Below are 27,116 nucleotides of genomic sequence, written 5' to 3'. Positions count from 1 at the left end.
AAGAGGACCATAGGCTGTTTTTCCCTTTGGAGGGAGAGAGCTGACTGGTGGTGATTTAACCTGAGGGTCACCGTGCCTCAGGCTAGTTTGAGAAGGTGGGTCCTTCATGAATAGCCTCGACCGGTACGGGAATTGAACCCACGCTGTCGGCATCACCCTGCATCACAAACTAGCCGTCCAGCCAATTGAGCTAACCGACTGTTCAGTCCTGGAATTTAAACAGGACTTGATGACTTTGGAGACAAGAATAAACTAGAACATGGAGGAACAATGGGCGGCACGGTGGAAAAGTGGTTAGCAATGCTGCCTCAGAGCGCCAGGGAGATGAGTTTAATTGCAGCCTTTTTCACATTCTCCCTGTGTCTGTGCGAATTCCTTCTTTTCCCCCAGTTTCCTCCCACATTCCAAAGACGTGCAGGTTAGGTGGATTGGCCATGCTAAAAATTTGCTCGTTAAGTGTTCAAAGGTGTGCAAGTTAGGTGGGGTTACAGGATTATGGGGATAAGGCGGGGAAGTGGGCCTAGTTAGGGTGTTCTTTCAGAGGGTTGGTGCAGACCTGATGGGCCAAATGACCTTGTTCTGCACTATAGGGATACTATGGATAATTCCGACTAAATCAGAGCTCTCTGCTCAGCCACGTACGGTGTATCTTAATTTTAGATTACAATCACTTGCTATACAATACTGACAAAAATGATGGGTAAATGCAGCTCACAAACCATTCTGAAAGACCATATCATGTGTCAGAAACTAACAATGGATCAGTCAGGGGAAGAAAGCAATCGTTTTTCAATCAAAGAAAATAAAGTAATAGCATTCAATTAGGTTATTCTATTTGTGGGACAGTCACATCCTAAGACTGAGCATAAAGCTGTCGATAGGATGAAGATGGCTAAGTTCTTTAAATGAGCAAACCAATTAAACAGTTTAACACAAGACTCGTGGATCAACAAGTCCCTGTAACATATTACGCGAAATTAAATTCAAATGACACACAAGCGGCGGGATTATCCGACCCCATGCGGGGTTGGAGAATCGCCGTGGGCTGGCGTGAATCCCGCCCCCGCCGTGTCCCGAAGTCTCCGCCACCAGAGATTCGGCCGGGGCTGGAATTGCGGCGCGCCAGTCGGCGGGCCCACCCCCGCTGATTCTCCGGCCCGCGATGGGCCAAAGTCCCGCTGCTGGAATGCCTGTCCCGCCAGCGTGGATTATACCACCTTTTGAACGGCAGGACAAGGCGGCGCGGCCAGGCTCCGGGGTCCTGGGGGGGGGGGGGGGCGGGGGAGTTCTGGCTCTGGGGGGTGCCCCCTCGGTGGCCTGGCCCGCGATCCTGTGCCGTGGGTGCACTATTTTTCTTCCGCCTTCGCCATGGTCTTCACTATGGCAGAGGCAGAAGAGACCCCCTCCCCTGCGCATGCGCGGGGATGACGTCAGCAGCCGCTGACGCCGCCGCGCATGCGTCGCCCGGCGAAGACCTTTTGGCTCCGGCTGGCGTGGCGCCAAAGGCCTTTCCTGCCAGCCGGCGGAGCGCAAACCACTCCGGCGCTGGCCTAGCCCCTCAAGATGAGGGCCTGGCCCCTAAATGTGTGGAGACTTCCGCATATTTGGGGCAGCCAGACGCCGGAGTGGTTCCCGCCACTCCATCACGCCGGAACCCCCGGCCCCGCCGAGTAGGGGAGAATCCCGCCCAAGGTCTTTTCATTTTTCAACACCTGATTTAAATGCATAAATTCCACACTCTATATGTTCGACTTGACATATTATTGCTAGTTTTGCAAGCTTTTCTCAAGGCAACTGTGGGTCAGGAATCAGGCAGGCATGTTAAAACTATTATTTATGCTCATATTTAACCAGGATTCCCTGCTGGTCACTCTGTCTATTCCAATGACTCCCATCACTGTCTCATTATGTTGAACAGGTTTATTTGGAATCACTAGCTTTCGGATTCCAAATAAATCTGTTCGACTTTAACCTGGTGTTTTAAGATTTCTTACTGTACCCACCCCAGTCCAACGCCAGCATCTCCACATCATTACTTTGAAGTTAGCTCCCAGAATGGTCTTTATTTTAATTCCTTTCCTGTCAAAGAGACATCTGCTCAAAGTTTTTCATCCAGCACTCATCAAGACAAATCCCAAGAATCTCAATGTAAGGGGAAACAACAACTTTATACTGCAAGAGAAGACGGTGCTGGTTGGTTGGAAAGCAGTCTCTGAATGGTAGAGTTGTTGCCATGGAGAATGCACCAGTTGATGGTGACTGACAGTTAATTGCCAAGCATGGCTTGATATTTAAACCAGGCAGCTTGACTTTGATTGGCCATGTCATTTCCCTGAGGAATGACCCAGCAAATGGCTGTCACTTATTTTGTTCAGCTGAAACAGGCACACTGTCTGTCCATGTTCTTTCTGTCAGAAAAGGACTGGGCAATGTGTATTAATACATATAGCTTCCAGTGCACACAAATGCATCACACTACGAGCTTGGTTGACAATCTTAAATTGGTGTCAGCATGCAGTGTCTCTGTTTTCAGCAATCCTTTTCTTTAGCGAAAAAGCAAAATTAAATGCATATGAAACATTTTTTCTCCAGTCTAATTGTGAAAGGCTGTAAAATTAGGTTTTGCGATAATTTGCGAGGTGGAGGCGAGGAGGAGAAAGCAGGAAAACACCTATAAATACATGTTTAAGTCATTCATGGGATGTCAACATTGCTGGCTAGGCCAGCATTTGTTGCCCATTCCTAATTACCCTCGAGACGGTGCCGGCGAACCGCTGCGGTCCATGTGATGTAGGTACACTAGTGGGGGATTCCAGGATTTTGACCCTGTGACAGAAACAATATCATTCCAAGTCAGGATGATGTGTGGATTGGAGGGAACTTGTAGCTGGTGGTGTCCCCAGGTATCTGCGGTCCTTGGTCTTCAAGGTTTTAGAGGTCATAGGTTTGGAAGGTGGTGTCATGAAGCCTTGGCAAGTTGCTGCAATGCATCTTGTAGATGGTACAGCCCACTGCAAACCATGCATCAGTGGTGGAGGGAGTGAATGTTCAAAGTGGTGGATGGCATGCCGATAAAGTGAGCTGCTTTGTCCTGGATAGTGCTGAGCTTCTCGAGTGTTGTCGGAATTGCACTCATTCAGGCAAGTGCAGGCTATTCCCAAGCTTTGATCTACCCTTTAGCCAAAATATTTATAAGGCTGAAGGTTTTGTGGTGGCGTAGGGAGCGACCCTGCCTTTGAGCCAGATGCTCCGGGTTCAAGTCCCACCCCAGGATTTGATGGTCAAGGTATGTTCATGATGCAGTCAAACAGATTGACAATGTCAACCTGCAAATTGTTCCAGAAATGCCAATGGCTGGCAGTAAGAGTGGGAGAGACTCCTGGTCAGTCATGGTTGATGCGGAGTGGTGCCCCTCAAGTTATAAGCCTCTGGCGACAGACTAGCGACCTGTTCCGGGAATTACTAGCTATGGAAATGGACAAAAGTCTACCTAAGTGCATCACTAAGTGCAGGAAGGGAGTTGGAATGATTGATATGGCTCGCTCAGTACAGTTTCTGGTCAGTGATGACCCCCAGGATGTTGACAGTGGAGTATTTAGCGATGGTAATTCTGTTGAACATCAAGGGGACGTGGTCAGATTCTCTCTTTTTGGAGATGGTTGTTGGCTGGCATTTGTGTGGCGTGAAGGTTACTTACTTAATAGTCCAAGCCTGAATGTTGTCCAGCTATTACAGAATATGCAGGTGTGGTAAACATTGTGTAATCATCAGTGAACATCCCCACTTCGTAGAGATGATGTTGGAGGAACGGTCATTGATGAGGCAGCTTCAGGTGGTTGGAGCTAAGACCTTGCACTGCAAAATCCCTGCAGCAATGCTATGGGACTGAGATGATTAACTCCCAATGACCACACCAAACTACTTTGTGCTATGTATTACACCACCCAGTGGAGAGGTATCCTCTGATTCTGAGACTCAAGTTTTCCTTCGACTACTTGATGCCACACTTGGCCAAGTTCTGCCTTGCTGTCAGAGCAGTGACTCTCATTACTTTCAGCACTTTACTGATCATCGAGAGTAGACTGATGGGGTGGTAATTGGCTTTGTCCTACCTTTTCTGCACAGGACATGGCAATTTTCCACATTGTCGGGTAGATGCCAGTGTTGTAGCTGTACAGGAACAACTTGGCCAGTGGCGTGGCACGTTCTGGAGCACAAGTCTTCAGAACTATTGCCGGAATATTGTCAGGGCCCTTAGCCTTTACAGTATTCAGTGACTTTAGCAGATACTTGATATAGAATCATAGAATCGCTACAGTGCAGAAGGAATTCGGCCCATCACGTCTGCACCGCCCACTGGAAAGAGTACCCTACCGAGGCCCATGCCCTGACCCGATCCCCGTAATCCCACCTAACCTTTTGGACACTAAGGGGCAATTTAGCATGGCCAATCCACCTAATCTGCACATCTTTGGACTGTGGGAGGAAATCGGAGCACCTGGAGGAAACACACGCAGACAGGGGGAGACCGTGCAAACTCCACACAGTCGCCCAAGGCTGGAATTGAACCCGGGTCCCTGGCACTGTGAGGCAGCAGTGCTAGCCACTGTGCCAATGTGCTGCCCAATAACATGTGGAGTGAATCAACTTGGCTGAAGTCTGGCATCTGTGTTGCTGGGAATCTCTGGAGGAGGCCGAGATGGATCATCCACTCGACATTTCTGGCTAAAGATTACCGGGAATGTTTCAGTCCTGTTTTCTGCATTGATGTGTTGGGCTCCTCCATCGTTAAGGATGGGGATGTTTGTGCAGCCTCCTTCTCTTGTTAGCCATTTAATCATCCACCATCTTTCATGACTAGATGTGGTAGGACTGCAGAGTTTAGATCTGATCTGGTGGCTGTGGGATCGCTTTGGTCTGTCTGCCGCTTACTGTTTCTGCAGTTTACTACACATGTAGTTCTGTGTTGTAGATTCACCAGGTTAACACTTCTTTTTTAGGTATTACTGGTGCTGTACCCGGTTAGATGTCATAGAATCATAGAATTTACAGTGCAGAAGGAGGCCATTCGGCCCATCGAGTCTGCACCAGCTCTTGGAAAGAGCACCCTACCCAAGGTCAACACCTCCACCCTATCCCCATAACCCAGTAACCCCACCCAACACTAAAGGGCAATTTTGGACACTAAGGGCAATTTATCACGGCCAATCCACCTAACCTGCACATCTTTGGACTGTGGGAGGAAACCAGAGCACCCGGAGGAAACCCACGCACACACGGGGAGGATGTGCAGACTCCGCACAGACAGTGACCCAAGCCGGAATTGAACCTGGGACCCTGGAGCTGTGAAGCAATTGTGCTATCCACAATGCTACCGTGCTGCCCCAAACTGTCCTACAGTCCACACTGAACTGGGGTTGATCCCCTGGCTTGGTGAGGGGAGGATGTGCAGACTCCGCACAGAGTGACCCAAGCCGGAATCGACCTGGGACCCTGGAGCTGTGAAGCAATTGTGCTATCCACAATGCTACCGTGGTGCCCCAAACTGTCCTACAGTCCTCACTGAACTGGGGTTGATCCCCTGGCTTGGTGGTAAGGGTAGAGCGGGGAACATCCTGGGCCACAGGGTTACAGATTGCATTTGTGTACAATTCTGCTGCTGATGGCCCACAGCGCCTCTTCGATGCCCAGCTTCAAGTTGCCAGATCCGTTCGGAATCTGTCCCATTTAGCAAGTTGGCAGTGCCACATACGATGGAAGGTGTGAACATAGCACATTCTGTGCTGCTGTTACTCACAGTGCTTCTTCTAAATAATGTTTTAAGATGCAGAAGGCTGATAGGTGGTAATCAGCAGAGGCTTCCTTGCCTGTGTTTGGCTTGATGGCATGAAATTTCACGGGGTTCAGAGACAATGTTAAGGACCCTATGGGCCACCCCTCCCAACTTGATACCACAAACTCTGGTGGGTCTCTCCAGCTGGTGGGTAGGACATATCTAGGGATGGTTTTGGTGGTGTTGGGGACATTATCTGTAAGGTATGATACAATGTGTATGACTAAGTCAGGCTGTTGCTTGTCTAGTTTGTGGGACAGATCTCCAAATCTAGCCCCCCCACCCCCGATATTGCTTCACAGCGCCAGGAACCTGGGTTCGATTCCTGGCTTGGGTCACTGTCTGTGCGGAGTCTGCATGTTCTCCGTGTCTGCGTGGGTTTCCTCCGGGTGCTCCGGTTTCCTCCCACAAGTCCTGAAAGACGTGCTGTTAGGTAATTTGGAGATTCTGAATTCTTCCTCCGTGTACCCGAACAGGCGCCGGTGTGTGACGACTAGGAGCTTTTCACAGTAACTTCATTGCAGTGTTAATGTAAGCCTACTTGTGACAATAATGACGATTATTATTATATTATAATAGGTCTATGATGTTGCACACTACACTCTCATTGGATGCAGGTGGGTCCGTCCTCAGACTTCAAACCATGTTGCTATTTAGCTAGACCTGCGGAGATGTGTGGCCACATCTTGCTCGACAAGGAGATCAGAAACTCACCAGAGATCCCACACCGGGGGACTTGTGCTGCGAATGGCAGGATGCTACGCTGTGCGCAGAGAACTGACCAAAGGAATAGAAGGTGATAGAGAGGGCAGAGGTGATGCACTGGCACTAATGCTGTGGGAGGGGATGGCAAATCCTGGAGTCCTGATAAGTTACTCATTTGGGAAAGACCTTTATGAACCTGCCTGTGTACCAGTGACCCCATTCGGAGAAATCAAACAATTAACATCACACTGACATTTTTATTATGAATGAGTTGCTTCAGGTAAAGGACCAACATGAAGCACAGCACCAAGTCTGAATCACAGAATTGTTATGGCGCAGAGGGAGGCCATTTGGCCCATTGTGTCTGCCCCAGCTCTCCAAACGAGCATCATGACTTTGTGCCATTGCCCCTGCCTTTTCCCTGTGAAAAGCGCCAAAGGTGGAATAAACGGCGATGTAGTGATGAGTTGAAATCAAGCTTGGGTTTAAAATGTTTATGAATGTAGGAAGAAGTGAAAAGTGAGGGAGGCAAGGAATTTTCCAGCTCTCAGATTGTGGGAACAGGAGTAACTTCACTAACATAGTAAATGTACTGAGGGAGTGCTGCATTGACAGGGGTACCAGCTTTCAGAGGAAAGTTTAAGTCTACATCAGGTAGACATAAAAGAGTGGGCGACACTCTGCAAAGGTGAATAGGGGAGTTGCTCTCCTGGCAAAATTTTCCACTCAACCGTTAACCCCAAAAGATCAGACGAGTCAATCATCTCATTGTTTGTGGGACCTTGCTGTTTGTGCACAGATTGACAGGTTTCCGTGCACAGATTGACAGGTTTCCGTGCACAGATTGACAGGTTTCCGTGCACAGGTTGACAGGTTTCCGTGCACAGGTTGACAGGTTTCCGTGCACAGGTTGACAGGTTTCCGTGCACAGGTTGACAGGTTTCCGTGCACAGATTGACAGGTTTCCGTGCACAGATTGACAGGTTTCCGTGCACAGATTGACAGGTTTCCGTGCACAGATTGACAGGTTTCCGTGCACAGATTGACAGGTTTCCGTGCACAGATTGACAGGTTTCCGTGCACAGATTGACAGGTTTCCGTGCACAGATTGACAGGTTTCCGTGCACAGATTGACAGGTTTCCGTGCACAGATTGACAGGTTTCCGTGCACAGATTGACAGGTTTCCGTGCACAGATTGACAGGTTTCCGTGCACAGATTGACAGGTTTCCGTGCACAGATTGACAGGTTTCCGTGCACAGATTGACAGGTTTCCGTGCACAGATTGACAGGTTTCCGTGCACAGATTGACAGGTTTCCGTGCACAGATTGACAGGTTTCCGTGCACAGGTTGACAGGTTTCCGTGCACAGATTGACAGGTTTCCGTGCACAGATTGACAGGTTTCCGTGCACAGGTTGACAGGTTTCCGTGCACAGATTGACAGGTTTCCGTGCACAGATTGACAGGTTTCCGTGCACAGATTGACAGGTTTCCGTGCACAGATTGACAGGTTTCCGTGCACAGATTGACAGGTTTCCGTGCACAGGTTGACAGGTTTCCGTGCACAAGTTGACAGGTTTCCGTGCACAGATTGACAGGTTTCCGTGCACAGATTGACAGGTTTCCGTGCACAGATTGACAGGTTTCCGTGCACAGATTGACAGGTTTCCGTGCACAGGTTGACAGGTTTCCGTGCACAGATTGACAGGTTTCCGTGCACAGATTGACAGGTCACCATGCACAGGTTGACAGGTTTCCGTGCACAGGTTGACAGGTTTCCGTGCACAGATTGACAGGTTTCCGTGCACAGATTGACAGGTTTCCGTGCACAGATTGACAGGTTTCCGTGCACAGATTGACAGGTTACCGTGCACAGGTTGACAGGTTTCCGTGCACAGATTGACAGGTTTCCGTGCACAGATTGACAGGTTTCCGTGCACAGATTGACAGGTTTCCGTGCACAGATTGACAGGTTTCCGTGCACAGATTGACAGGTTTCCGTGCACAGATTGACAGGTTTCCGTGCACAGGTTGACAGGTTTCCGTGCACAGATTGACAGGTTTCCGTGCACAGATTGACAGGTTTCCGTGCACAGGTTGACAGGTTTCCGTGCACAGATTGACAGGTTTCCGTGCACAGATTGACAGGTTTCCGTGCACAGATTGACAGGTTTCCGTGCACAGATTGACAGGTTTCCGTGCACAGATTGACAGGTTTCCGTGCACAGGTTGACAGGTTTCCGTGCACAAGTTGACAGGTTTCCGTGCACAGATTGACAGGTTTCCGTGCACAGATTGACAGGTTTCCGTGCACAGATTGACAGGTTTCCGTGCACAGATTGACAGGTTTCCGTGCACAGGTTGACAGGTTTCCGTGCACAGATTGACAGGTTTCCGTGCACAGATTGACAGGTCACCATGCACAGGTTGACAGGTTTCCGTGCACAGGTTGACAGGTTTCCGTGCACAGATTGACAGGTTTCCGTGCACAGATTGACAGGTTTCCGTGCACAGATTGACAGGTTTCCGTGCACAGATTGACAGGTTACCGTGCACAGGTTGACAGGTTTCCGTGCACAGATTGACAGGTTTCCGTGCACAGGTTGACAGGTCTCTCTACAAAACATTGAGTACATTTCAAAAGTAGTTCAAAGGTTTTCAGAAACACCTTGGGATGTTCTGTGGATATGAGAGGCACTTTAGAAATGTCAGTGCATTCCTGATTTAATCCAACCCCTGACCAGGGAGCATAGCCTTGAAACATACATTTTCAAAACAAACGCTGCCAATTCTATACCGGGCATTCTGTTTTGTGTGGATGCATTGCTATCAAGGCAGTTCTTTATTAGTGTGCAGGAGAATCCAAGCTGCAGGATTGAATTCACTAAATATCTGTGGAATTCTTTTTGTTAAATGATGAATACTAATGTCAAAATAATAAAGAAAAGAAAAATGCTGCTGCTGTCTCCCCTTCCAACACCAAACTGCAGAAAATGCAATCGTCTGTCATAGAATTTACAGTGCAGAAGGAGGCCATTGGGCCCATCGATGCTGCACCGGCCATTGGAAAGAGCACCCTACCTAGGCCAACACCCCCACCTAATCCCTGTAACCCAATCCAACCTTTTTGGGCACAAAGGGCAATTTATCAGAGAACATAACAGCGCAGACTCGATGGGCCGAATGGCCTCCTTCTGCACTGTAAATTCTATGATTCTATGACATGCGCAGCGATGTTGCGCCGACCTGTGAAACCACTCTAAAGCCCATCTACACTATTCCCTTATTGTCCATATATCTATCCAATGACCATTTGAATGTCCTTAGTGTTGGCGAGTCCACTACTGTTGCAGGCAGGGCATTCCAGGCCCTTACTACTCTCTGAGTAAAGAACCTACCTCTGACATCTGTCTTATATCTATCTCCCCTCAATTTAAAGGTAAGTCCCCTCGTGCTAGACATCACCATCCGAGGAAAAATGCTCTTACTGCCCACCCTATCCAATCCTCTGATCATCTTGTATGCCTCAATTAAGTCACCTCTTAACCTTCTTCTCTCTAACGAAAACAGCCTCAAGTCCCTCAGCCGTTCCTCATAAGATCTTCCCTTCATACCAGGCAACATTCTGGTAAATCTCCTCTGCACCCTTTCCAATGCTTCCACATCCTTCCTATAATGCGGCAACCAGAATTGCACGCAATACTCCAAATGCGGCCGCACCAGAGTGTTGTATAGCTGCAACATGCCCTCATGGCTCCCAAACTCAATCCCTCTACCAATAAAAGCTAACACACCGTACCCCTTCTTAACAACCCTCTCAACCTGGGTGGCAACTTTCAGGGATCTATGTACATGGACACCGAGATCTCTCTGCTCATCTACACTGCCAAGAATCTTACCATTAGTCCAGTACTCAGTCTTCCTGCTATTGCTTCCAAAATGAATCACCTCACACTTTTCTGCATTAAACTCCATTTGCCACCTCTCAGTCCAGTGCTGCAGTTTATCTATGTCCCTCTGTAACTTGTAACATCCTTCCGCACTGTCCACAACTCCACCGACTTTAGTGTCATCTGCAAATTTACTCACCCATCCTTCTACGCCCTCCTCCAGGTCATTTATAAAAATGACAAACAGCAGTGGCCCCAAAACAGATCCTTGCGGTACACCACTAGTAACTGGACTCCAATCTGAACATTTCCCATCAACCACCACCCTTTGTCTTCTTCCAGCTAGCCAATTTCTGATCCAAACTGCTAAATCACCCTGAATCCCATGCCACCGTATTTTCTGCAGTAGCCTACCATGGGGAACCTTATCAAACGCTTTACTGAAATCCATATACACCACATCAACTGCTTTACCCTCATCCACCTGTTTGGTCACCTTCTCAACGAACTCAATAAGGTTTGTGAGGCACGACCTACCCTTCACAAAACCGTGTTGACAATCTCTAATCAAATTATTCCTTTCCAGATGATTATACATCCTATCTCTTGTAAACCTTTCCAAGATTTTGCCCACAACAGAAGTAAGGCTCACTGGTCTATAGTTACCGGGGTTATCTCTACTCCCCTTCTTGAACAAGGGGACAACATTTGCTATCCTCCAGTCTTCTGGCACTATTCCTGTAGACAAAGATGACTTAAAGATCAAGGCCAAAGGCTCAGCAATCTCCTCCCTAACTTCCCAGAGAATCCTAGGATAAATCCCATCCAGCCCAGGTGACTTATCTATTTTCACACTTTCCAGAATTGCTAACACCTCCTCCTTATGAACCTCAAGCCCTTCTAGTCAATGGCCAATCCTCCTAAACTGCACATCTTTGGACTATGGGAGGAAACCGGAGCATCCAGAGGAAGCCCACACAGACACGGGGAGAACATGCAGACTCCACACAGACAGTGACCCAAGCCGGGAATTTAACCTGGGACCCTGGAGCAGTGAAGCAAGTGTGCTAACCACTGTGCTACCGTGCCCCGCATTCCCTGTTGGAACGAGCTTTTCCAGGAAACGGAATGCGTTCCAGCACAGTGTCCACATTTTAGACATCTCCTTGGGCATCTACGCCTGGAAACACCAGTGCGGTTACATAATGTAGGGGAAACATTTGGAGTTTTGTTAGCTGTGCCTGGTGTCCACCTCCACCCCACCCCCCAAACTCGTCACGCCTCGGTTCAGCTTTTCTAACAGAGAGACAGTTGCTCTTGGCTGATCTCACACATCATCTACTGTACGGTTACAAAACAGCATCCGTTAAAATGCTGTGGGAACAGATTGCTTACCTGCCCTCGTGGCTGGGCGGTTGATGAATGGTTCAGGAGGCCACAGGTGAAAAGGGAAATAAAAAATCATTTTAAGAAAACAAAGAAATACGAGCGGACAGGAAGCGATGTACATACATTCATAATGGGTAAAAATGTGACAATTCATTCATATTTGAGATAAGAAGGAAACGGCAGAAGGAGGTCTTGCAGCCCATCTTGCCTGTGCTAGCTCTTTGAAAGGGCTAACTGATTAGTCCCGCTCCCCTGCTCTTTTCCCGTAGTCGTACAAGTGTTTCCCCTTCATCAATTTATTTAACTTCCTTTAGAAAGTACTGTTGATTGTGCTCCCACCGCCATTTCATCCGGTGCATTCCAGATCAGAACAGATCGTCATGTAAAAACGCTCTCCTCATCGCACTTCCGGTTCTTTTCCCAACCATCTTCAATCTGAGTTCTCCGGTGACTGACCCTCCTGCCACTGGAAACAGATTCTCCCCACTTGTCGTTTACGATTTTGAAAACCTCTATTAAATCTCCCCTTAATCCTTTCTGCTCGAAGGTGGACAACCCCGGCTCCTCCTGCCTTTCCACTTTTCTCAATGGAAGTCTGAACTAAAAACAAAGCATTTGGGAGCTCAATGGGCATGAGCGAGAGAGTGAGAGTGAGCGAGGCGGGGGGAGGGGGGGGCAAAGAGCCGCCGTTAATAACTGGTCATATTCCGAGGATGGCTCAGTTACAGCTCCCTTCCTCTTTCAGGGTTCGATTAATTTGTTGGTGTATTTTCCCTTCTTGTCCGGGATTGCACTTTAACCGGTTGGTTACTGTAATTGCACTCTTCCAAAGAGGTGAGTCGCGTGCCCGTTGTAAAAGCGGAGCTGATATCCGTGGTCAGGCCAGGAAGTGTTGGTCAAAGATAGGCTGCAAGCAGAACTTCCAGTGTTCAGCATCTCAGGCAGACTGACAGGACAAGCCGCCTGCCCCTCCTGTCCTTGCTGTTCAGTATACTGAATGACAAATCTCAGAAACGTGATGAAGCATTCTGTGCAGCATTGAGAACAGTAGGAAGCAATATTCTCAATGAGTTCTGCTTGTCAGCTTTCGTGCGGTGTGTAATGCAGTTAGGAGAATTTATTTTGGCTACCCAGTTTACTGCAGGCATTCCAATTTTAAATCACTTTGAGAGACCTGCACATCAGATAAGTGGGGAGTTTAAGACTACAACAGTTCCTATCGTTAACTGCTCTGAGTTAACATGAACAAATGACTGCCCTGTATATAGTGTTCTAAGGTTGTCCTGGGCAATATAAATCCCTCAACCAATGTCTAAATCTGGTGTAAAAAAAACCAAGTTGCGGGGAGAGAAACAGGAGGAGAACTTTATTCTCCCCCCCGGTGGTGGTGGTGATAGGATAAAGGGTTGGTAGGGGGGGGGGGGGGGGGAGAGGAAACTGTCAAATGCCAGGGAGCCCACATAGGGGCAGGCAGCCAACTTGAAATGATTAATGGCCCGATTAAGGCATTTTTCCCAAATCACTGGCATTTTGCTGGTGGTGGAGCTGCCTCCTGCCTCATGGGGAGACAGAGGCAACATGAAGTCAGCCTCCCGGAGGTTACCTGGAGGAGGTATATGGGGGCGGGTGTGGGGTGGAGGGGGGGGGGCGGGTGTGGCTGGAGCCTCCACGTTCAAGGAAATGGCTGCCAGCAGCAGTTAATGACTAACCCCTAGCTGCTTCAAGAGGGTTTTCCCTTCTGTTCTCCAGGCCCTGCCTACTTGGCCCACGTAAAAATACATTTACCGCTCACCCTCCCAAGGGCAACAGGAAAATGGAGGCACCCTTGTGTTCTTGGTACCTGACAGCAACCAGCCAGTTGGTGAAGGAGAGCAGAAGGCAATCTTTGATTTATTCGCCAAATGTACAGCTCCTAAATCTATCACCCACACCAATATCAGTAAATGACTCTTTACATGGGTCCAAGTACAGAGGTTATCCAATGACTGTACTCCTCCCACACAACCTTTATATCCTTAACATTAATTTATACAATTGATACCAGCTCTCTCAGTTGCACTGTCGAGCTCCAGAGTTGCTGGCCTCAGATTGGGCAACCATTGGCCCGCACACCATCGTTAATTGGCTGCCAAGGCAAACTTTCACTCTGAGTTCAGGTCAAGTTCTGACAAAAAAGCCATCGATCTGAAATGGTAATTCTTTACTTCTTTCTCCACAAGTCCTCGCTGATCGGCGGAGTATTTGCTGCCTTTTCTGTTTTTAATTCACATTTCCCGCACCCGCGTTAATCTGCTTTTGTATCAGTACAAATTTAAAATTAATTTTTTTTTTTAAACTTACTTTTTATTTTTTAACTCAAATTATTTCTTCATCTCACTTTATATCACTTTCTGTACCTGATTGACATGAAATTTGCTCCCTTTAATTCATCTTCCTTGTGATGTTTAATTCTCATTCTTTCAATCGGATTGGCTGAGAAGATACCCTATTGCTCCACTGCTTGTCCAGATCCCAGATGCCCTGTTGCCTCACTGCCCCGCAGTTCATACTTTTGGCAACGTAATGGACAAATTACTTGGAGTTGAAAATTGAATTCTATGGCAGGCATGACCATTTGGCCGGTTACTGCAAAATATGGCCCAAGATATTTTTTTAATATAATTTCTAAAGTAAAATGAGTAACTGGACTATATTCCCTCCCGTGCAAGTTGAAGTGTCCATTGAGGGCTTAGATCAATAACTCTTCTCTCACTGAGAGCAATGGAAAGGCAGAAACAGATATCGGAATCTCAACTTGCTCGAGGCAATTTGAGGTCACCTGTTCCCTTATAATAATCTTTACTAGTGTCACAAGTAGGCTTACATTAACACTGCAATGAAGTTACTGTGAAAAGCTCCTCGTCGCCACACTCTGGTGCCTGTTCAGGTACACAGAGGGAGAATTCAGAATGTCCAATTCACCTACCAAGCACGTCTTTTGAGACTTGTGGGAGGAAACCGGAGCACCCGGAGGAAAACCCATGCAGACACGGGGAGAACGTACAGGCTCTCTGCCACTGTGAAGCAACAGTGCTAACTGTGTCGCCCACTCTACTTGCACTCCACTCGATTGTCCACAGCAGTGTGAGGATAGAGTGCTCTGGAAAGGCTGTGCCCCTCGAGTGTCTCATCTGTGCTCTGCCTCATGATGATGATAATAAAAATAAAGGCCTCCTTTTAACCAAACTCCGTAGGCAAGAACAGAGTGTGTTTGCGGTGGACAACTGATTTTCAGCCACCTTAAAGACAACGGAGTGTGAAATTAAACAGAGAATGAACCGGTGTCCAACTCCCACCTGTTATAACCTGAAGATTAGGTGAAAATCTAGCAGAAGAATAAAGAAGGAAAGAAATTACTGCTCACCATGATCCGGGCATGGCCGTTCGGAAATGTACTAGCTGTGTCCCCAACTATTGGATCCTGGCAGTTCCTCAGACGGCATCGAACAGCATCTTGGACCTGTTGAACAGGAAGACACCCGTAGGTAACCTGAATAATTGATCATGGATTCATTTGAGACTTGTGGAATTTTACAGTAGGACCTTATTTCTTAATTATTTTACAGCCATCGGAACAGGCAGCACAAAATATGGGTTACAAATTGCACCATGGCTGTTCTGGCGGTTGAAGAACAGCGAGTTGCAGCAAGTGTGGCCTAACTAAGGTTCTATACAGCTGCAACATGACTTGCCAATTTTTATACTCGATGCCCCGGCCAATGAAGGGAAGCATGCCGTATGCCTTCTTGACTATCTTCACCTGTGTTGCCCCTTTCAGTGACCTGTGGACCTGTATACCTAGATCTCTCTGACTGTCAAAACACTTGAGGGTTCTACCATTCACTGTATATTCCCTACCTGCATCAGACCTTCCAAAATGCATTACCTCACATTTGTCCAGATTAAACTCCATCTGCCATCTCTCCGCCCAAGTCTCCAAACGGTCTAAATCCTGCTATATCATCTGACAATCCTCATCGCTATCCGCAATTCCACCAACCTTTGTGTCGTCTGCAAACTTACTAATCAGACCAGTTACATTTTCCTCCAAATTATTTATATATACTACGAACAGCAAAGGTCCCAGCACTGATCCCTGCGGAATACCACACGTCACAGCCCTTCAATCAGAAAAGCACCCTTCCATTGCTACTCTCTGCCTTCTATGACCTAGCCAGTTCTGTATCCACCTTGCCAGCTCACCCCTGATCCCGTGTGACTTCACCTTTTGTACCAGTCTGCCATGAGGGACCTTGTCAAAGGCATTACTGAAGTCCATATAGACAACATCCACTGCCCTACCTGCATCAATCATCTTTCTTTGTGACCACCTCGAAAAACTCTATCAAGTTAGTGAGTCACGACTTCCCCTTCACAAAACCGTGCTGCCTTTCACTAATACGCCCATTTGCTTCCAAATGGGAGTAGATCCTGTCTCGAAGAATTCTCTCCAGTAATTTCCCTACCACTGACGTAAGGCTCACCGGCCTGTAGTTCCCTGGATTATCCTTGCTACCGTTCTTAAACAAAGGAACAACATTGGCTATTCTCCAGTCCTCCGGGACATCACCTGAAGACAGTGAGGATCCAAAGATATCTGTCCAGGCCTCAGCAATTTCCTCTCTAGCCTCCTTCAGTATTCTTGGGAGATCCCATCAGGCCCTGGGGCCTTATCCGCCTTAATATTTTTCAAGACGCCCAACACCTCGTTTTTTTGGATCTCAATATGACCCAGGCTATCTACACACCCTTCTCCAGACTCAACATCCACCAATTCCTTCTCTTTGGTGAATACTGATGCAAAGTATTCATTTAGTACCTCGCCCATTTCCTCTGGCTCCACAGACTCCCTTGCCTGTCCTTCAGTGGGCCCACCTTTTCCCTGGCTACCCTCTTGCTTTTTATGTACATGTAAAAAGCCTTGGGGTTTTCCTTAAACCTATTTGCCAATGACTTTTTGTGATCCCTTTTAGCCCTCCTGACTCCTTGCTTAAGTTCCTTCCTACTTTCCTTATATTCACACAGGCTTTGTCTGTTCTCAACCTTCTAGCCCTGATAAAGGCCTCCTTTTTGACGAGGCCTACAATATCTCTCATTACAAGGTGATCAGAGGATTAGATAGGATGGACAGTGAAAGCCTTTTTCCTCGGATGGTGATGGCTAGCACGAGGGGACATAGCTTTAAATTCAGGGGAGATAGATATAGGACAGACGTCAGAGGTAGGTTCTTTACTCAGAGAGTAGTAAGGGCGTGGAATGCCCTGCCTTCAACAGTAGTGGTCTCGCCAACATTAAGGGCATTTAAGTGGTCATTGGCTAAACATATGGATGATAATGGAATAGTGTAGATGGGCTTTAGATTGGTTTCACAGGTTGGCGCAACATCGAGGGCCGAAGGGCCTGTACTGCGCTGTAATGTTCTATTGTCTATTAACCAAGGTTCCCGAAATTTGCTGTATTTATCCTTCTTCTGCACAGGAACATGCCGATCCTGAATTTCTTTCAACTGCCATTTGAAAGCCTCCCACATGTCAGATGTTGATCTACCCTCAAACATCTGCCCCAATCATGGTTCTTTAGTTCCTGCCTAATATTGTTATAATTAGCCTCCCCCCAATTTAGCACATTCACCCTCGGGCCACTCTTATCCTTGTCCACCAGCACTTTAAAACTTACTGAATTGTGGTCACTGTTCCCTAAATGCTCCCCTACTGAAAGTTCTACCACCTGGCCGGGCTCATTCCCCAATACCAGGTCCAATATAGCTCCTTCCCTAGTTGGACTATCTACATATTGTTTTTAGAAGCCCTCCTGGATGCCCCTTACAAACTCTGCCCCATCCAAGCCCCTAGCACTAAGTGAGTCCCAGTCAATATTGGGGAAGTTAAGGTCTCCCATCACAACAACCCTGTTGCTTTTACTCCTTTCCAAAATCTGGCTACCTATTTGCTCCTCTATCTCCCGCTGGCTGTTGGGTGGCCTGTAGTAAACCCCCAACATTGTGACAGCACCCTTCTTATTCCTGATCTCTACCCATATCGCCTCGCTGCCCTCACTTTTTGTAATTCTCACCCAGGTTACAAATCCCTCCAAGACCTTGACCCTTCCTATGTCGATCATTTCCTTTGGCCTGACAAGCCTTCAAAACCTCCGTGTTTCCACAATTCTGGCCTCCTGAGCATTTTAGCTCTGGAATGATAACATTACGATAACATTAGACAGGAATTGAAAAATTTGGATTGGGTGCGGCTGTTGGATAATAAATCAACATCGGCCATGTGGGAGTCTTTCAAGTGACAGTTGATTAGGATTTAGGAAAGTCACATTCCTGAGAGAATGAAGGATACGTATGGGAAGTTTAGGGAGCCTTGGATAACGAGGGATATTGTGAACCTCGTCAAAAAGAAAAAGGAGACTTTTGTATGGTCTAGAAGGGTGGGAACAGTTGAAAACCTTGAGGAGAATAAAGAAAGTAGGAAGGTACCGAAGTGGGAAATTAGGAGGGGTCATGAAAAGTCCTTGGCAAGTAGGATTAAGGTGAATCCCAAAGCGTTTTATTCACATGTAAAAAACAAGAGGGTGGCCAGGGAAAGGATTGGACCACTTAAGGACGGTGGGGGGAATCTAGGTGTTGAGCCAGAGGAAATGGGCGAGGTACTAAATTAATACTTTGCATCAGTGTTCACTAAAGAAAGAGACTTTGTGGAAGATGATTCTTGGGTAGGGGGTGTGGACATCGAAAAGGAGGGGGTATTGGGTCTTTTAAAATATATTAAGGTTGATAAAGCCTCCTGGGTTGGATGGGATTTACCCCAGAATACTGAGGGAAGCAAGGGAGGAAATTGTTGGGCCTTGACTGACATCTTTGTATCCTCATTGGCTCCAGGTGAGATCCCAGAGGACTGGAGAATAGGTAATGCGGTACCGCTGTTTAAGAAAGGTAGCAGGGATAATCCTGGAAACTATAGGCCGGAGAGCCTCACGTGGGTAGTACGTAAATTATTGGAGAGAATTCTCAGGGACAGGATTTATACCCATTTGGAAACAAAGGCACTCATAAGCGATGGACAACATGGTTCAGTGAAGGGGAAGTCGTGTCTCACTATCTTGATCAAGTTTTTTGAGGAGGTAACAAAGATGATTGATGAGGGGAGGGATGTTGTTTACATGGATGTCAGTAAAGCCTGTGATAAGGTGTCTCATAGCAGATTGGTACAAAAGGTGAAGTTACACGGGATCAGAGTTGAGGTGGTAAGATGGATACAGAACTGGCCCGGTCATAGAAGGCAAAGGGTAGCAGTAGAAGGGTGTTTTTCTGAATGGAAGGTTGTGACTAGTGGTGTTCCACAGGGATCTGTGCTTGGGCCTCTTGTTTGTGGTGCGCATAAATGATTTGGAGGAAAATGTAGCTGGTCTGATTTGTATGTTCGTGGATGACACCAAGGTTGGTGGAGTGGCAGATAGTGTTGAGGATTGTCAGAAGATACAGCAGGACATAGATAGGTTAGAGACCTGGCAGAGAAATGGCAAATGGAGTTTAATACGGACAAATGTGAGGTAATGCATTTTGGTAAGTCTAGCGCAGAGGGAAAATATACAGTAAATGGTAAAACTCGGAATATAGGAAGTCAGAGAAATCTGGGTGTGCAGGTCCACAGATCTTTGAAGGTGGCAACACAAGTGGACAAGATAGTCAAGAAAGCATACGGAATGCTTGCCTTCATTGGATGGGGCATAGAGTATAAAAACTGGCAAATCATACTACAGCTGTAGAACCTTGGTAAGGCTGCACTTGGAATGTTGCGCACAATTCTGATCGCCACACTACCAGAAGGATGTGGAGGCTTTGGAGAGGGTGCAGAGGAGGTTTACCAGGATGTTGCCTGGTCTGGAGGGTGTTTGCTATGTGGAGAGGCTGAATAGACTCGGACTGTTTTCATTAGAAAGACGGAGGTTGAGGGGCGACCTGATAGAGGTCTACAAGATGTTGAGGGGCATGGATAGAGTGGTTGGGCAGGCACTCTTTCCCAGGGTGGAGGGGCAGTCACCAGGGGGCATAGGTTTAAGATCGTGGGGCAAAATTTAGAGGATGTGAAAGGCAGGTTTTTACGCAGAGGTGGTGAGTGCCTGGAACGGATTGCCAGGAGAGGTTGTGGAAGCAGATACACTCACGGCGTTCAAAAGGCATCTTGGCAAACACGTGGACAGGATGGGTATAGAGGGATATGGCACAAGGAAGTGCTGAGGGTTTTGGCAAAGGTTGGTATCATGACCGGTACAGGCTTGGAGGGCCGAAAGGCTTGTTGCTGTGCGGTATTGTTCTTTAAACTCCACCGTCCTCCCATCCTACCACTCGATTCTCACTGCCTCTCTATGTTTCTCTCCTCCTCTAAGCCACTGTTTAAATTCAACCTCTTTGACCAAGGCTTTGATCATCTGCCCTAATATCTCCTTATGTCAAACCATGCTTGGTGACATATCTGTGAAGCACTTTGTGACATATTACCTCAAGAAAGGTACACCACCATTGCAAATTGTTGGAGTTAGCCATTGGGCAGACCAATTCTATAAAAACATACCCCCAACCATGCTAATTAGCCTAATGAGTACTCCTCATTATAGTCATAGAACATTAGAGCTCAGAAAGAAGCACTTCAGTCCATCATGTCTGCGCCAGCCACCTAGCACCTATCGCGTGTTCTCCCTAGATGCCTGTTGAATCCAATATAGCAGGTTCTGCTCTTCTGGGTGCCATGTTAGACCCTCAGGTGCCTGCTTCGTGCTTGCCATATACAGCCTCATGATCCAATTTCAAGGCTGCCGTTGTCTTTTTGATGAAATGCTGATCCGAGTTCCTGTCCGTCACTTTGAGGGCACTATTTCATTAGTGTCATGGTGTTGCCCTGACCAACATGACCAGAAAGAGATTATTTGGTCCATTATCACATTGTAGAAGTTTGCTGTGTGTAAATCTGTTGCTGCATGTGTCGCAATTACATGTCAACTGTAATCCACTGGCTCCAATCGCCGAGCAACATCCTGGTGATGTGTACGGAGCTTTTTTTCATAAGTCGTTTCTTGGTCTTGAGTTTAACGAAATCATTTATAACTGTGTTGCAAAAGTCCTTCTGCCCAATCTCCACTGATACCCTCTTTGTTTGGTCGTGAGGTCAAGGATTCATGGACGGATGGCAACTTCACCACTTTCCCTGCCCCAGAGAGGGAAGTTTCAGTGACTGCTAACTGCCTCCCTATCAGAAGTGGTAGTGATGTCGGCATGGGGAATGTAATCACTCTCTGTGGCACCTGTGGTGCTGGGAGTTATAACCCAGCAGACAATGCCACCTTTGATTATCTTTACGTCACGATGCAATGGGGAAGGCTATATGGCTATCACTCGGGAGGATAATAAGAAATGGGAGAAGGTGAATGCCATTCAGCCCCCCCAAGTCTGTTCCAGCATTAAGTAAGATCATGACTGAACTTTTACATCAACTCCCCTTTCCTATTCTATTTCCATTATCAATTAATCCTTAGTGGATACAATTTCTCATTCCCAATCTTATTTGTGCTCAACATCTTTGCTGTCTGGGGTGGAAAATTCAAAAGATCATAATCCGTGGGGACACCCATGGCTGCAGTGCTGGTTGTGAGATGGGGAAAGAGTAGAAGGGGGTCAAAAAAGAGGTCTTTAGCCATGATGGCCCAGCCATCGCAGAGTGGAGCAGGCTTCAGTGACCAGCTGGTCTTTGCCTGCCTGCCATTTCCACGCACATGCGCGCACATTTGTGTGTATTACATAAGACCTCTGGCTTTCTGTCCGCCAATATGACATCTTGATTGCACAGTGCTAGTGTGGGACGGCTCTTACTGATCGCTTACCTCTCTCCTCAGGACACAGTGCACCATGACAATGACAAATCCCTGCAGCGAGTCGAAGACAGCAAACAGGATCTGAAACAAGATGGATCGTTTGTCGGTCATTGCCAGGACTGCGGACATCCAGGTCAGAGCGAGGAGGGGTAGCACTACACAGGAACTCCACAGAGACGCCCTGCACACAAACAGAAAACCAGTCAGAGCCGGTAGGATGTACACGAGGCAGACGTTTCAATGAAGCTTAAGAATGACATTAATTACATACTTTTGAGGTAAAAAATGTTAAATCTGCGTTTTTTTCCTCAGACGACAGTCCATACTTTAATGGTATTTATATTTAAGCTATCTCTACAGACACCACGTTATATATCTATCACCTTTTCAACAGTCATTTGAAATTAGAATTTTCACGTATCTCCGTAAAGAAAGAATATATGATTATCAAAATAATTGAGCTATGTTTTGCGGGCAGTTTATATTTATAAAGTATTAAAGTATTTATAGACATATATTCATATATAGATACAGATTTAAAATGCTTGAGACTAACATGGCATTACTGGCAGTGGTGGCTGACAAGGCTGTCGTTGAAACAACTCCGCACTTGGAACATTTGAGCGTCAGGCCGCTATGGGGCTCACTCATCTGACTGGAACCAAATAAAAAATTCAACAAAAAAAGGAAGAGAAAAATTGCAGCTTTAAAATAAAAGTATTCGGCACCCTCAGGAAGTTAAAAAGAAAATAAGAGTAAGAATTCTCCATGGCAAGCATGATAATCACATTACACCACACTACTAAGAAAGCCATGCAGAATCTGGCTCAATGTTAACACATTTAACTTAAAGGCATGCAATAACTATTCAACGCAGGGCAATATTTTCTTTACCGTGTGATGGAGCAGCATTTGGCGTGAGTTTGTAAAATACAATGAAAGTTTCAGCATTCACCACCTACCCTCCTCTATGTTTTAGCTTTTTATCTAGGATTCCGTCTCTCGACACCAGTTTATTAAAAACTAAAATGCCGATCACCATGTTGACCTGCGAAAGAAGAAATGCTTTTTGTCATCTTGATGCTGAATGGGCAACAAACGCTGATCATTGTTTCTTCACAGATCCAATGACTGTCTCTTTTCAGATGTTAGTTCATTACAGTTTTTGTTATGGTCAACTCCTCTCTCTGCTTTGGAACTTCAGTTCTGGCAGTTCATACAAACAAGGCCACCCAGTGTGCATGGGTATATAAGAACAGTGATGTTTTTAAATTATTCTTTCCTGGGATGTGAGCACCGCTGATAAAGCCAGCATGTGTTGCCCATCCCCAATTGCCCTTGAACTGAATGGCTTGTTAGGGCTATTTCAGAGGTATTTAAGAGTCAACCACATTGCTGCCTGGAGTCTGCAATCACATGTAGGCCAGACCGGGTAAGGATGGCAGATTTCCTTTTCTAAAGGACATTTGTGAACCAGAAACATTTTCACAACAATTGATGATAGTTTTATGGTCACCATTATGGAGACTAGCTTTATATTCCAGATTTAATTAATCAAATTTAAATTCCACCAGCTGCCATGGTGGGATTTGAACCCGTGATCTCATAAGGTTAGCCTGGTCCTCTGGATTAGTAGTTCGGTAATTTTACCACAATGCTATCATCTCTCCCCACTGCTACTTCTGACTAACTGTTTAGAATCATAGAATTCCTGCAGTGCAGAAGGCGGCCATTCGGTACATCGAGTCTGCACCGACCGTCCAAAAGAGCACCCTCTACTCTATCCAGGCCTAATTCCCGTAATGTCACCTAACCTTTTTGGACACTAAGGAGCAATTTAGCATGGTCAATCTACCTAACCTGCAAATCTTTGGACTGTGGGAGGAAACCGGAGCACCCAGAGGAAACCCACACAGACATGGGGAGAATGTGCAGGCTCCACATAGAGAGTCACCTGAGGTCAGAATTGAACCTGGGTCCCTGCTGCTGTGAGGCAGGAATGCGAACCACTGTGCCACCGTACTGTTCATATCCAGCATCAGCTGGGAGATGACGGATGAGATGTGAGCAATTCTATTTTAAAGTTTAATTTCCTTCCCCATTTTACTTTCTTCCTCTTTGGTTCTCAGGTGTGTGGGAAATGCTGGCAAACAACTTAACTCCTATCCCGAGTTGCCCTGAAAAGTTGCTGCCAGGCCTTGAACCAATGCAACCCTTGTATTGGTAGTGCTCCCGATCTGCTTGGTCAGCCTGTACCCCTGCCCTTGAATTCATTATGATCCCAATTTTGCAGTCTGCAGCGCTGTGATGGCGACTGGCACTCACCCTGAAGTAAGCTGAGCGCAAAGTCCTAACAATCTCGGTGCTGTCATTTCCTCTTTCCTAACATTCATTTGAGTCTGCTGCCAGATCAAGGGGATCACCAGACATTCTTCAAAAGTGATGGCTGCATGCAGGGTAAGTAGCCAATTGCACTGGTGAATTCCCACAGACAGCAAACCAGGAGGTAAACACACTCTTTAAAAATGTTACAGAGGTCAATTGGGGCATACGTATTAGATGTGCAAATATTAGGCAAAAATGAATAAACTGGGCAGCACGGTGGGCGCAGTGGGTTAGCCCTGCTGCCTCAAGGCGCCGCGGTCTCAGGTTCGATCCCAGCTCTGGGTCACTGTCCGTGTGGAGTTTGCACATTCTCCCAGTGTCTGCGTGGGTTTCGCCCCCACAACCCAAAGATGTGCAGAGTAGGTGGATTGGCCAAGCTAAATTGCCCCTTAATTGGAAAAAAATAATTGGGTACTATAAATTTATAAAGAAGAAAAACAAAAAAATGAATAAACAATGGCATTTTACCACAGTGGAATGATTCCACATTGTGAAAATATTAAAACAATTTTCCAGGGCCAGAGAGGATGTTTATCAGTAGTTATGACACTGTACTCTGTGAAAAACCTAGTCACACCTCGTTAATAAGGCTGCACTATCTGAGGGGTTTTCAGCAGGAACAGTACAAGCTAAAAGAGGAGACTCTAGCAGGTCAGTAACTCCTGAAGGTTGCCATCAGCAAGGACTCCAGCATGCACCCTGTGGAGGAGCAGGAAATCGTTCACAACAACTCCAAGATTTGTGTTTAACTACAAATGTGCAGCTGCAGTTTCCCAGTGTAATGAAGAAATTTAGCTGTCGCTGCAACTGCAAAAACTGGGCCAAATTCCAGCACCCACAACAAGTGCTATGACCGCTCCATGTACTGTCTCTGACAAATGTGCTTACTTAACTGCAACTCCCCAGCCCTGAACCCTCCAACAATGAGAAGGATAAATGCAGCAACGCCAGGAGAAAACCAGTTCTCTGTGCACCCCCCCCCCCACAGCCCCCCCCCCCCCCCCCCCCCGGTCACAAACCATATAGACTTGAACATATGGGACTGTCCCCTTGTCAGTTCTGGGTCAGGTTCTTGGAATTCCTCACTGGCCTCTGGTGTGGGTATTCTCGAGCCCCCCCTCATAGCACCCTTCTTCATGGGCGAGCTGAGACACCTGACCATCAGGCAGGCTAGTTGGGCATTTAAAAATAATAAATCATCAGATGGCACCAGTGCATTTGTGGTGTGGAATTTGTCTTTTCATATGAGGGAACATATTACATATGTAGCAAAAATAACATTGTATTGAGGTGACATCTATGTGCCAATATGATACCAACTTTCCACTGATGTGACAAAGTCAAGTAAACTATAATCAATGCATTTAGCCACCCTCCACTCAGCAATTTAAGAACTATATCACAGGTTATTTTGTTCAGTTATAATTCCAATATCTGAAAGGTGACAATCATGACCTGCTTTGTGCATCCCCTTTTACCTCCAGCATTTTATTTAGTCTCTTTTCTACTTTGAGTCTTCCTGCATTAAAGCCAAAAGTAATTTTCTTTACCTTTTAATTAACATGCAGGTCAGTGCAGATACTGTCCTTAAACCGATCACTGTCACTCATGTTAAAGTGGGACACAGGCCTTCAGCGGGACCGGAAGATCCCAATGGCAGGAAGGGCCAGAAATTCCCACCCATTGTACTTGCATGAGCCCAGAACTAATGATGGTGGTCATGTCATCACAATTAATGACATTTTTTTTCAGCCTATGTTTCTGGTGACTTTTGGGAGTGGTAACCACTGAATATATGCTTGAACAAACATGCACATTACATGGTGTAACATCCATAGGGGGACCCAAAGTTGGAGAATCCAAATTGCCTTGACACTCAGGTAATAAAAGGCAATGAAAAGCAACGAGTGGGCCTCCACTGCTTACTGTGCTACATTCATACCAGGACCCTCAGGTTACAAGGCTAAACTCTCGGAAGTTTCTTCTGGTCATATTCTCTCCACAGGAGGAGTTCTCTCTGAGCACCTGGGACATGTTGTAAGACCCCCCCCCCCCAGCCCCCGCCCCCGCATGCAGAACACAGATATTTCCTCCAACTTGCCCCAAACCACTTTGTTACTTTTTTTTTATTCGTACATGGGCCATAGGTGCCGCAGGCTGTGCCAGCATTTATTGCCTGTTCCTAATTGCTCGAGGGGTCAGTTAAGAGTCAACTACATTGCTATGGGTCTGGAGTCACATGTAGGCCAGACCAGGGAAGGACAGCAGATTTCCTTTCCTAAAAGACATTAGTGAACCAGAAGGGCTTTTACGACAATTGGCAATGGTTTCATGGTCACCATTAGATTTTTAATTCCTGATACTTTAATTCTGAGTCCAGAGACAATGTCACCATGCCACCGCCTCCCCCAATTTTTTTCCTTTTGATGAGCATTCTAGACAGGCTGGTGCTCCTATTCAAGTATTCCTGGTACACAGTGCGTGCACACATCTGGAGACGCCACATCAGCTGCCCACAAGTTTAATGGCGCAAGTGCAAAAATCCATGCACTCCCAATAAGAGTGTCAGTCAGCTGTTCAGAGGGCACTGACATGACGTCTGCTGGACATCCATGTCAACATGTCTCACTGTGCAGAGTGGCACCACTCTGTTCATGGGGAGAACCCTGAAGATTTCTATTCCTCAATCCTCGTCATCTCTGCCAGTGGAAAAAGTTGCCCCCTATCTATCAAATGTCCTCAGGGCGCCTCAAGTAAGCTTTGCTTTATCTTTTTTCAATACCTAACATAGAACATACAGTGCAGAAGGAGGTCATTCGGCCCATCGAGTCTGCACCGACCCACTTAAGCCCTCACTTCCACCCTGTCCCCGTAACCCAATAACCCCTCCTAACCTTTTTGGACACTAAGGGCAATTTAGCATGTCCAAACCATCGAACCTGCACATCTTTGGACTGTGGGAGGAAACCGGAGCACCCGGAGGAAACCCACGCAGACATGG

At 46.8% G+C, this 27,116-nt stretch overlaps 1 protein-coding gene across 3 annotated transcripts in view; it reads right to left on the bottom strand.

Annotated features, from left to right (window-relative positions):
* LOC140410353 (adhesion G protein-coupled receptor B3-like) overlaps positions 1 to 27,116 on the bottom strand; it is a 267,880-nt gene that overhangs the window by 222,453 nt on the left and 18,311 nt on the right. For 2 of the 3 annotated variants that reach the window (XM_072498369.1, XM_072498370.1), the window contains exons 4-7: positions 22,693 to 22,778; positions 22,287 to 22,385; positions 21,740 to 21,911; positions 15,222 to 15,317 (exon numbers count right to left, since the gene is read on the bottom strand). In XM_072498369.1, the coding sequence (XP_072354470.1) occupies positions 15,222 to 15,317; positions 21,740 to 21,911; positions 22,287 to 22,385; positions 22,693 to 22,778 (453 nt within the window). The remainder of the gene's footprint in view (positions 1 to 15,221; positions 15,318 to 21,739; positions 21,912 to 22,286; positions 22,386 to 22,692; positions 22,779 to 27,116) is intronic. The other variant, XM_072498371.1, reaches the window with a different exon arrangement.

Source organism: Scyliorhinus torazame, chromosome 4, assembly GCF_047496885.1.
Source record: "Scyliorhinus torazame isolate Kashiwa2021f chromosome 4, sScyTor2.1, whole genome shotgun sequence".
Taxonomy (NCBI): Eukaryota; Metazoa; Chordata; class Chondrichthyes; order Carcharhiniformes; family Scyliorhinidae; genus Scyliorhinus; species Scyliorhinus torazame.
The sequence above is the reverse complement of the archived record's forward strand: the minus strand, read 5'-3'. Positions and strand labels throughout refer to the sequence as shown.